At 42.4% G+C, this 12,414-nt stretch overlaps 1 protein-coding gene across 2 annotated transcripts in view; it reads right to left on the reverse strand.

Moving 5' to 3' along the window:
- The window catches only part of hhip (hedgehog interacting protein), a 34,422-nt gene extending 22,251 nt beyond the window's left edge, over positions 1–12,171 (reverse strand). The window contains exons 1-4 of one of the 2 annotated variants that reach the window (XM_031863157.1): positions 11,387–12,171; positions 7,370–7,562; positions 2,714–2,843; positions 1,020–1,221 (exon numbers count right to left, since the gene is read on the reverse strand). In XM_031863157.1, coding sequence (XP_031719017.1) covers positions 1,020–1,221; positions 2,714–2,843; positions 7,370–7,562; positions 11,387–11,659 — 798 coding nt within the window. In that variant the 5' untranslated portion in view covers positions 11,660–12,171. The other variant, XM_031863158.1, reaches the window with a different exon arrangement.
- Between the last annotated feature and the right edge of the window lie 243 nt (positions 12,172–12,414).

Consider the following 12,414-nt stretch of genomic DNA (forward strand, 5'->3'; position numbering starts at 1 on the left):
ATATATATGTAATAACCACCAAGTGACATTTCAAGCGACATTTCAAGCGACAAGCTCTTCTTCAAACAAAGAATATAATACAGACACACCCTGACATACATACTAAAAAAGGTCACCGGACAGAGCACCTGACAGGTCAACTGACCATTATGTAGTGTGCAGATGTTCTTCTGTGCAGCACCTAGTATTTATCTTTTGGATGCATGTGTTTTTGTAAACATATTTTGGATAAATGAGAAAATATACTTCATGTCATTTTATCTCTTTTTATACAGCTCTGCCCATGTTTATTGTTCTCAGAGAGGGCTCACAGCCAAACAGAAGTAGAAGTACTAGTACTTGCCCCATGACACCTCTATCATGTCCCCTCTTCTGGCAAGCAGACAATGTAAATCCTACATAGGTACTAAATCCTGACAGAAATATAAAAATATCATTATTTTCAGCTCTTCTAAAAGAGAGAAAGAACCTCAGTAAACCACATAGAGAGCAGGACAAAGCAAAAGGATATCAAAAGCATTTGAGTATATACCTTGAATATTGGTTTGGGTAACCATGTGGGATATTAGAACCCTTATAGGCACAATATGGGAGAGATGCAGAAAGCCATCAACCCATCTTGTGAAAATTAGCAGAAAAATAGCAGTATTAACAATGTGTGCTGTATGTACAGTTAATTAACAGATAATAGCGTAATGATTCGCCACAATTCCATTTGATGAATGACTGCTTGTTTGGTGTAATTATATAATTGAATACTAATAGTGAGCAGGCACTATTTTCAAGGAGTTTGTCTTGGCTGTAGATGTTCCTCACACGCTTACAGTCGTGTTGTAAAGCTTAGTGTTAAGGCTGTAGCACCTGAATTCTTTACTCTAGCAATGTAGCAAACGATATTTAATACTCCATCAGCCAAGATCCTTTCCTCTTTGCTGTTTACATCTGCGCTGAAATTGTATCCATATTATCAGATTACCTCTGGAAAACACTGTTAACACTAAAGGCAGGCTTATTCATACCTTCAGGCCGTTTTGCACCAGCTTGTGTATGTCCAGGAAGGGCTCCTTGATTAGCTCGAGGTCATGGTTGAGTATCCTGACAATTCCCTCTCTCTCCAGGACAAAGAGCCGCTGGGATCCATCCCCACAGTGCACCACGGCCACCGGCTGCCTCAGACCACTCAACACCTCCTGGGCACAGTAGCAGTTGTGTTTGTGTTTCCTGGGTAACAAGGGAGACAAAAGGTCAGAGACCGACGGTGGCCGTGAATAATCCAATTATGAGGTATAAGAGGCATGATAGAAGCTCAAGCAGTAATATTTGGAAGGAAGCAAACAATATTCAGCTGTAAGATATCATTTTGCTGTCTAGGACTGCAAGTACTTGATATTTGTCTCAACTGACAAAACTAGCAGGGGAGCTCTTTTTCATTCTTATACCATTGGTTTAGAAGTCTGATGTTGCATTTCGCAAAGGCTCAGTGATGATGTTCCTCACCTTTGCTGGTTTACTAATTTGGTGACTTGCCGTTTGCCAAGGTGGGAACATTGTTAACCAGAAAAATGCAAGATTTAAATGCAAAATAAAATTCCAGTTCATCATCATGTCTGTTATAATACAACTGAAACTTATTTCTCCTCTCTAGATCACTGAACACCGTTCCCACCAATAGTCTCCCTCCGTCTTTTAATCCAGCGCAGGAGGTTCGTTCTGTCCCTCCATTGTACCCCCTCCACTGTGCAGGTACCCGACTAAACTGTGGAGACGGGGAAAAGAACCCCTGTTGCTTTCCCTCCTGTGTAGATGGTCACTTTTGGTGCAGAGAACACAGATTTTAAAAGGGGATAGGAGAAGCTAATGTGACTGGCCACAATTGATACCAGCCCATAACCAACTAACACACTGCTGGTAATGCATACTGGTAGATTATTTCTTGTCCTATCCTGTTTTCTATGTGCTCTGATTAGCTACGTATCACCAGCCATGAAGATACCAAAAAGTGCATCAGCACTCTCTCTGTGGATTGCATGAGGACCACATGAGCACTTGAAATCCGTGTCTCAATTTCCTAAAAGCAAAGGCCAAAATGCAAGCCCATAACTTTGATTTCATTTAGACCCTTTCTTCCAGCCTCTAATGTCAGAAAGTCCTGCTCATTTACCCGAGTAGACCTCTCAGAGGATAAGGCGCAGATGTGACAAATGACCCCTTGACTCTAACTTTTGGAAGTTATTTGACTGAATGTTGGTCGTTGCTATTCAGGTGCACATACTGCTTGGCCCTCTTGCCTTGGGGAACATAGAGATGAAAGGCATCCCCCCATGGACAAAAGGGCAAAGCCCTCTATGATGCACAGACCTTTGCTGTGAGAGAGGCAACCAGAATGACGCAGGATAAGCATTTTCATTATGTGAGCAAAGCTGAGCAAATGCAGTCTGGACAAACTTTAGGATTAGAGAGGAGATGGCATAGCATTTCTGCCTGAGAGTATGGACCATGTCAAAGTGGACCAGTGAAACCAGAACATGTTTCTATAAAAATATATAAAAATCACGGCTGAATGTCAGTGTCAGTACAAAGTACTACTGAAGCCAGAAAGTTCACTTGGCTGAAACACATTGAGGAACTAGCCAAAGCTCATTCTAAATAATAATATGTTCATCTTCCATTGTGTAACTCAACCCTCAAATGGAATAAAAGCCAGGCTACAAACCTTTTCTCCTCTTCCAAGTAGTTAGAATCTTGCCCTTGCGGTTGCTTTCGTTGAAAATCTGGAAAGCACAGACTGGCATCTCTCCTCCCATAGTATTGGCAGAACTCATCTACATCGGCCTGGAACAGTTCTAGCAAACACAACAGATAAAGACATAGACAGAGGGTCTTACACTTACTGTAGATACTGCATGGTTAAATGACTTCATGCACAGGGCTAATACAAAACACCTAAACCGGGAAAATACAATTCATTTTCTTTTAACAGTGTTTCAATGGTACACATTTCTGTAGTTGTATGTGGCTGTACAATAACTGTGTGCATGAGTTTGTGCAAGAGAGGACAGAAGAGTTAGAGAGAACAAATGTGATGTGCTTGTGTGTTTGGGAGGGTTGGAGTTACGCTCGATGAGCCAAACCAAATTCTGGCTAGACGAGGCCCGAAATGAACAAGTGAAAGGAAAATGGGCCAAACCAAATGCATCGCAGATTAGAAAGGGCCCTGCTGTGAACTATGCCTCCTCCAGAGAGCATAAAGATTGCATTTTCAATATAAGTTTGCACTGTCAGTATTTTGATTATGCTTTTGGACTAGTCCTAATGGATTCCTATGAAAGAACTCTGACACTGGCTTTTCTTCGAAGTCTATCCAGCAACATAGTGATGCTTTGCTTGTCTATTTTACTTTCCATATACATTCTTAACCAGAAGACACAATTAAATGCACAGAAAAAAAAATCCAGTTTATTGTCGTGACTGATTCCTACCAGCACTTCTTCAATGGAACATGTGTGTTATGTGAAGGCTTTTTGTTGTATACCTCTCTCTGCAGCCATCTGAAGCCAACAAATATACAGTGATTTTCATCTGCAGTCTCAAATCTGACTGACCTTTCGAGGAATAAAGTCATATTCCCCTCATCCAGCAGCTCCAAAGACTCTGCTTGCACAGCCTTAGCACACCCCGACATAAACTTAATCAAACTATCAACAAAAATAGAACCAAATTGAAAACACTGATACAGAAAGACTGACAAACACTCATATTTACTTGAAGACATCAGACTGTTCAATTTGTTGTCATTATATATCATAATAGTTCACCGTATTTGGCTATTTGTAGGACCTTTGAATTAGCAAATTCTCTCTGCACACACAAGTTGAGGGACAAACCGTGTCACAGCTCTTACTATCACCTGTCAAAATCAGCATGTCAAAAGGCCACTTCAGTGTTGCCATCCCTAGATGTTCTTCAGTGAATAAGTCCAGACCACTTGTTCTTTCCTTCATACAGGTCTGACTGGTTTGCATTACTGAGCAACACATGGGCACAGCACACAAAATTAAATAGTCAACCTGTTAAATATGGCATGTAATTTGGAATAAACAAAAAAATGTTTTCAGGGTGAGAGATTGCATTGCCAAACGAAGACGTGATGTTTCCAAATGGTTCTTGAGTTTTGTTTTTCCTTCTCTGAATCAAGGCGGTCTAACGATAGAGGGTGTCATAAACTCTACAGATGGGGCTGCATAGAATTGACTCGACTTGGCTTTCTGATTGTATTCTACTAAGTTAGCATGTGAATTCTAAGTACAACTGCCATCTCATCATTCCACATTTCTCTTTGGCCTGCAGGTTTACCTAAAATGTTTCAGTGCCAGGGCCAAAAGTGATCTGCGTAAACATAGCAGTCACACGCAGCTACGCCTCCAGCCTGTGCAGTCACAACACTATTCCCGGCAAAAAGCAAAGTGTGCAGTGGGTCTCGGAGGCCCTTTGCGACCTAAAAACAATCTTGGCAATATTGTTTCCTCTAGTCAATCCCTCAGAGGAGAGAGGAGAGCAAATACACCAGTGATAAAAACACAAACAGGACACTCTGTCCCTCCTTTCATCTCCCTCTCCTGCCACACACCGACCACAAGAACTGACCGCACCAAATACTGGAGGTGATAGGATATCCCCTCAAACATCTAAACACAACATGAAGATCAAACACACACACACACACACACACACACACACACACACACACACACACACAGAGCTCTCTGGCTATACCACCCACTCACTTGTGTCTGCAGTTATCTTAAGCATGCTGGTTGGGGACCTTGGGTGCAGGATGGGGGGGGGGGGGGGGTGGGGAGTGAGGAGGGGAGGAAGATATGAGAGAAGAGGAGTTTGGGGAAGGTTGGAGGCCTCCAGGCAGAAGGGAAAGTCAAGGCAGTAAATGTCTTTATGGAGAAATGGGGGCTAAGTACATGCCCTAATCAAGGGCTGGTAGGACGTTTCATGGGAGCAGGACGACAGTTATGGATGCAGTAAAAGGCTACCATTTCATTTTAATTCCTTTGGCCAGTGCTTTTGAATTAGAAAAAGTTAAGGACATAATATTGTCTGTTCATGTTTGTGTAAAGGATTATCTTATCTTATCTTATCTTCACTGTTAACTGCCTCCCATGATAAGATTCAGGTCCACAAATATTTGTATCAAACATTCTAAAATGCCAACACAGTTGTTATTGTTTATGCAAACAACACTTCTAACTCTATGGAGAGATTTATCTCTGCAATAGGATTCAATCTCGTTAATCAATTTATAATACATTTTGTAGGGTGTGCATTATTTAAGTCATCCTGTATTTATGCATGTTCCACCTCAATTGTACAGTGTGCACAGAAAAAAAAGAGCATGAACCAAGTAAAAGAGAAGAGGAAGAGCATGCAAAAGAAAAAAAGACAGGAGGGAAAGAGCAAAGAAGTGGGGAGTGAAAGAGAGAGAGAGAAAGAGAAAGAGAGAGACAGAACTCTGTCCATATTCCCGGCTCCCCAGCGCTAAAGTTATACTTCCATCTGGTATACTTCCAAGGCAACCTGGGTGGCCCACCCAAAGTACTTGACATCTTGATGCACTTCAGCAGTTTTACATACACACAACCTTTGTAGAAAAATAAATGTGTCATTCGTCACCACATATGCTGATCTGTGGAGGGCTGGATTTGAAGGGGGTACGACGGTGAACAGAGGGAGAGGGGGGGGGGATTCGATTCCTCTCTTAAGCTTTTTTGGTTTAACTCGCTGAGCCCAAATGTCTGTCAGCTCCTGACCAAGTAATGCGAGTCAACTCAAAGTCTTCTTCTTCTTTCCTCTCTCTAGGCTCTGTGGAGTCCCACTCGCCAACCTCAATTGTAGTTCAACAGCAGTGCAAGATATGCGAGCAGGCCATTAGATGCAGACTCAGATGGACTCAGATGGAATGTATGTGTTTGATATTCGACTTGAGCCGAAGCATACCATGTGGGTGGGTTGCGGACAAGTGTGTTTGAAACTGTTCTCTGTTTGCAAATCTCAGCAGATCTAATCAGTTTGTGGAGACAGAGATTGGAAGAAGACTTTGCTGGAGGAGAAAAGACAGTCAGAAAGTGTTTGATCATGTTTGGTATGCACTGTGAAGGCACAGGTACCTCTGATCTTGCATCTCTCCAAAGGAAGTTCTGAAGACCAAATGCTTTCAAAGGGCAAAGGGGTTCCTATCATTTAGCAGTATCCACAAGGAAATCGGTTGCATCAATGGGTTTTTTCCCTGTTCTGTGGATTCTGACATCTCCTAGTAGAGCTCATAGTCTGTAGACCTCTCTATGTTTAGATTCATGTGAACTTATTAGTTAAATGAAAACTTACTAGTGGCAGAGCATGAGCCACAGGTTTTTAAGTGAGGTCTATGTCTGAGGAAGGCAAGGTGCTGAGCAGTCATGTCTAGACCACAGCTAGGGTGCTTATGCTTCCCGAATAGAGAATCAACCCCAGGAGTTGAGTCTGGTGAGCAGTATCCAGGAACAGGTTATAAAATAGTTTATTTAGCTCCAGTCCAGTTTTCTGGTACACTGGTCAGGCTGGGTCAGCTTTTGTTAGTGCATGTTTTCACACCCACCCTTTGCAAATCTAATATTTTCCATTCACATGACAGGAAATGCCTCAAATCGGTGAACTGTAACTACATTCAAGGTCTTCAAAAAAAAGTCACATGTTTGCATATTTATGCTGATTTAAATAAACTTGCGTGATCCAAACAAACCAAACAGAGACAGGAGAACAAAACTTTCTGCACCTGGTGCCATAAATACAGCTATAGACTGAACATTGCGTCATAAAAAAGCTAAAATATTGCAAGACCAAATGTGCTACGTCAGACTGCAGACGAATCAGCATACGGGTGTTGTGTCTATATAGGCAAGTCATTTTACTGATGCATTAAAGTGCAACAGTAGAGCAAGGAGCGAGGCAGCGAGCAAGCAAACGGGTGAGACAAGCTCAGCAACAAATGGAGGTGAGGTCAGATGAGGTAAGAGCTGGATAAATAAATATTCACAGACCAGACTACTGACGCACCACTTTTTTTGCATAAGTCCAAAAATCAGCCAGTTCTCCATGTGCAGGCTGAGTCTCAATGACAAATGAGGCCTGCCGTGAATTTTAAGTCATCACAATCAGAAGTGTCAGTTTCATTTCAAATGCATGGGAGACCGAAATGAGCAAGTATAACGTATGCCTACTTACACTTACTCTATGTGTGTATGTTTGCTTGCGTATCACCAGGTAACCACACAGGGGCTATAATTCAAGTCACATTCATGGTCATTATTATCTGTATAATTACCTGGTATGTGCCCCCTGCAGGTGTAGTAGAACTCACGGCAGAAGTCCTGGCAGAGCCGAGGCAGGTCTGGCTCCCTGTGTGGCATCTTATCCATGTCCAAGGAGTGGAACAACACCTGGGCATTGGGGGAGCAGCGAGCACACTTGATCTCCTCCAGGAGACGTCCACATTCGGTGTTGTTGGTGGAGAAAATCTGGAGACCACACGCAACAAGGACCAACGCCTGATTAAAATGTTCGGCTATTAACTTTTACTTCTTGAATTCAGAATGCGGGGTGTGTTTTCAAATCGACGTAATCATAAATTCCTGGCAACTCGAGACAGAGATTCTGAAAACTGTAACTAGACATGAAGTGAAGTGTTTCCAAATGACTCCTGTGAGTCCAAATTACATTTTAAATGGAAATATTAGCCCTTAAAAGAATTCACCTACATTTTTCAATGTGCATCTATATATCAGTCATAATGTGTAAAATCTCCCCCTAGTTACCACAGAGAAAGGCAATGATCTCTACTAAACACAAATACTCCAAAGTTACAACAACACATCCAGAAAACAACCGTGTGTCATATCTTTCTCCCATATGACACGTGCAAAGTGAGATACTCTCGTTGGCAACCAGGTGTAAGGCAACACTAGATGTAATAAACCCATTCCCTCACATGCCACATCACATGTTAAACATCAATGTCATCATGTAGTGTCATCACATTCTACACGATCCTCAGATTTGACATGTGGTTAGTTATTGTTTGGGTTGATATTGTGCTGAACAGATTATTTTTGCATAGAAATGTTCTTTTTTTTTCCTTGCATCATTTGATGAATGAAGAATGAGGAGGGAGACAGTCACTTGCGATGGTGTGAAAGTCTGCAGCCTCTCTACAGTACCACCATCTGCATGAACGTTCACACCATTCACACTGCAAAGACACTCCAGATTCCCACTGGTAGTAGTGGTATAGCCTCTTACCGCATTCTCACACTGAAGCATTTCTTCAGAGATTTTACAATCTCGATCTACACAAACTGAATCATAACAGAGCCCTGTACACTGATTTTCCCATTTCTATCCTAACAACATTTTCTGTATTATGCAATTCTACATCCTTTGATACCAATTTGTTAAACATTGAGGTTGGAACACCCTGTCTGTATGGAGCAATAAACAAAGAAATAATCTCAATCACTGCCTACTTACTGCCTACTAAGTTCATAAACAGTTAAAGTCAAATTACAATTCCCATGTCTGACAGATTGCGGGCATGAAATGAATGACGCCAAATTAAGAGCCTAAAAGACTGACTTGGGGTCATTACGCAAAGGTACACAAAGAGTTAATCCAAAATAAATTAGCAGGATTATTTACATAACAAATTAGCTGTAATAAAACACAATGTAATCTGTTTTAGGTCAAGAGCAGCACTGCTTGGGCAGCCAGGCAGGACAGGCTGGTAGTGCTTTGCTCTGTGTGAGGTCCATGTGTAAACACCAATTTAGAGATAGACCGGCACATCATTCCCACTCTGGTATCAACAAATTAGCAGTCTGTCGAAGTCAATTAGACCAGCGGACCCAAGGCCAACATATGGACGCCTTACACTTCGCTCGGACAGCAAAACAAACTGCAACTGGAGAAAAGATTTTCTGTTTAGCAGATATTCAGAGCCGAGTTTACCCAACAGGTAGCAGAACATCTGGCAAAAAAACTTGAGGGTCTACCTGACATAAACATACAATCTCTAATCACAAAATGAAGTATGACGGAATTGAAGACAGAAAAGAAATTCTGGCCTAACTGAGATTCCATGGTTACACTCAGATCTGAATCCCACTTTTGTTCTATATTTTATCTAATTGTTGATGTTTTTCCTAAAAAAAAAAAAAAAAAAGGGAGCTCCAGGCTGGCTATGTGTGTTGTGGTCCTCTGTCAAAACCCATGCCATGCAGTGTCGCGGGGCATGCCTGCCCTCCTGCTCTAAATTGCCCATTGATTCTGTGTGCCATGGGCTGGCACAAGGTCCATGGAGAGTATCATTTGTGTGCTCTCAGCCATGCCCTGTGTCCATATGTTGCTGGGATGGGCTCCAATGTTGCCATCATCCAAACCAGAACAAGTGGACCTTTGTTTGTTGTGTTTTGCTGAAATCTCAGTGAATACCTTCCTCAAAAGCAGGGAGGAAATGACAATGAGGCTCAGCTGTTGCACCATTGCTGAGGACACGCTAAAGCCAGTCAAGAATAGAGCCGTAATCAAACAAACATGGAGTGATAATAGTGTAAGAAACTAAAATAGTCATTGAGGTATTACCCGGCTATTTCAGATGTTTACATTACATTCTCTGAAGTTGGCATCACACCAAGCTGCAATGCATGGCGTCACATGGGAGAACAGCTGTTACAGGATTACTTCTTTCTAGGATAGCATCTGCATGATTGCTTTTTGCCAATGAAATTGCCGGAACAAACATATTCAAATACAATGCCGAACTTGGAGAAAGAAAACAAAAACAAAAAAACACTTGCCTTTCAAATGCAATAAATCAGTAACACTGTGCAAACCCTCATATGGTCAGGGAGACTGAGAGAGGGGGAGAGCACTGATGAGGGCAATGCTAAGCTTTAACAAAACACTTGTCCTCAGGGAATAGGTGTAAGTTGGTTGGCAGGGGGATATAGTGAAGGACACACACCCTCTCAAAGGCATTACGATTGGACAGGGCTGATGACTGGGGGAGAGTGATGTTCTCCAGCTTCTCCCATTAGTGAAACCAACAAACACAATGGTGTGGTTGTTATTCTTTTGCCATAATCAGAAAGGGCTCCGTGTGTGGGCAGTGTAGTGGGGAGGAGGAGAAGTCGAGTTTGTCCTATTCCCCCCCCCCCCCCCCTCTTATTTGCATGACTTGAGCAAATTAAATGATGCAATATGGCTTTTTGTCGCAACACAAAGTAAGATACCACCCAGCCACTGAATAATTCGAGGAATAGTTTACAGGAGAACGGCTCGGTGAGGATCCAGCGGAATCAGCTACACAAGTTTTGGCGCATACAGTCGCTTTTTATTGCCTTTACCCCACCGGAAACAAAATGAGCATATGCTTTTTTTAAATTCTTGCTTACATGACATTGTCGCACTCATTGTATCACTTCGGTCGATGCCATAACGGCCACGACTTTTTTCGTGAAAGCGCGAGCACGGTACATTTCGTGGAACGTTTCCCTTAACAACTTCCTGTGCGTCAATAAGACGACAAGTAAACAGTTCGTTATCAGCTGCCAAGCTCCGGTAAAAACGTGTCGACGGTTCACCACCGGGCTCCTACCTTTTCGGGTGAACGGTTCAACAGTGCGGCTATAGTGGGCTGTCCCTCTCTCCTGACAGTTAAAGCGGACTGTAGCGAGAAGTAACGTAAATCGGCTGTGCGCATTGCACCGCTAAATTAATGTTGCACCAGACTGTGTAAAGCCCAGTAAACAAAATAAAAAAAATAAATCCTCAAAACATGGAAAAATAACTTTCAGACCAGGTAAGTAAAACAAACAGGTAAACCCTTACAGAAAGGATATACGAGCAAAATAAGTTGATATGAGGAGATATTAAAGGGATATAGCGATATCATACGAGATTATAAACGGGATAACATAACAGTAGCCTACAGACATAACGTGTATTTCACAAACAAGGACTTTACAGGGCGAACCTTTAGGTGATATTAAAAAACACAAAGGTATGGTCAGGTCACCTGCCATGCAACCACACACACACACACACACACACCCCCACACACACACACACACTTTAGCAGTGATAAATCAAGACTTTTTCATCGGGACACTCAGAGGTAGCCCAGGGCTATTTTCCCTGACCATCCCCAAATTCAGCTGCCGGCAACAAGAGCTAGAATGACAATACAAAAGCGCTGTGGATGAAAAGCATCTCCTCGGGCGTTTAAGCAGTAAAACCCCAGTCCCTTAATTTGAAAATGCAGCGTGGTGGACGGACAGTAACCTACCCTGGCATCCCTGCGGTGCAGGATCTGATAGGCGGCTCTCCTGGTGGGACAGCAGGACACACGAGGATACAACCTGTGGCAAACTTCTCCGCTGCTGCTGCTGCCGTCAAGCAACACTTTTCGCTCCCTTTTCTTCAGCCGCTTGGGCAAGCTTCCGTCGTAACATCTTCTTCTCCTGGGGCTAATTTCTCCCCTTTCGCCAAACTTTGCGTCCCCACATTCCCACACGCTGACCGCGATGGACAGGACGAGCACAAATTGCAGATGCTTCATAGTTACAAAAAAAAAAAGAAAATTCACAAAAATGTAGAAATGCAATAAAAGAACACCTCAAAGTGTGGTCCCCTTTTCTAAAATAGGAGTGGGTTTAGCCTGCAATGCAGCCTATGTATTTATTTATTTTGGGCTATATTTATCAAAGCAGCAGAAGCCAATTACTACCAGAAAATTACAAATATGCTGTTAATCAGAACAGGTGTCCTAAATGTGACTCACTGCTATAAAGAAGGCTGTTTAAATAATAATTGTTGTTGCTTCTGCTTCGGCTATATAGTACAACTAAAATAAAACAAAAGCTAAGTAAAATAAAAGCAAAACAATAATAATTTATCCTGATGAAATCAAAAAGTCAAAACCCCAACTGCAAAAGACGTTCCTTTAGGTGTAAATCCTTTTAAGCACAACACGGCGGTTTGTGCATGCACAGGGTCAAAAAAAAAAACATAGAAGACATAAAAGTTGTCTCTCACTAAAGTCCTCAGACCGCTCACATGTTTTCCCGTGCTCTATCCTCCTTCTTTTTAACCAGCGCGCGAGAAGAGGAGCGAGCGCGATGACGTATGACTTCGCGGGTGCGCGCATGTGGCCACAGTCGCGTCCACGTCGAGATAAACAGTTACCTGCTCGAGCAGAGGACGGAGAGTGGAAGAAGTGGGAGACGCACTGTTGGGCTCCATCGACTTAAACAGTAAAGACAACTATTACTTATGTCTGTTTCTGCCTTAAATGTGTGATTTAAAATACAATAT

Source organism: Anarrhichthys ocellatus, unplaced genomic scaffold (assembly GCF_004355925.1).
Source record: "Anarrhichthys ocellatus isolate YVR2014 unplaced genomic scaffold, GSC_Weel_1.0 scaffold28, whole genome shotgun sequence".
In the NCBI taxonomy this organism is placed as follows: domain Eukaryota; kingdom Metazoa; phylum Chordata; class Actinopteri; order Perciformes; family Anarhichadidae; genus Anarrhichthys; species Anarrhichthys ocellatus.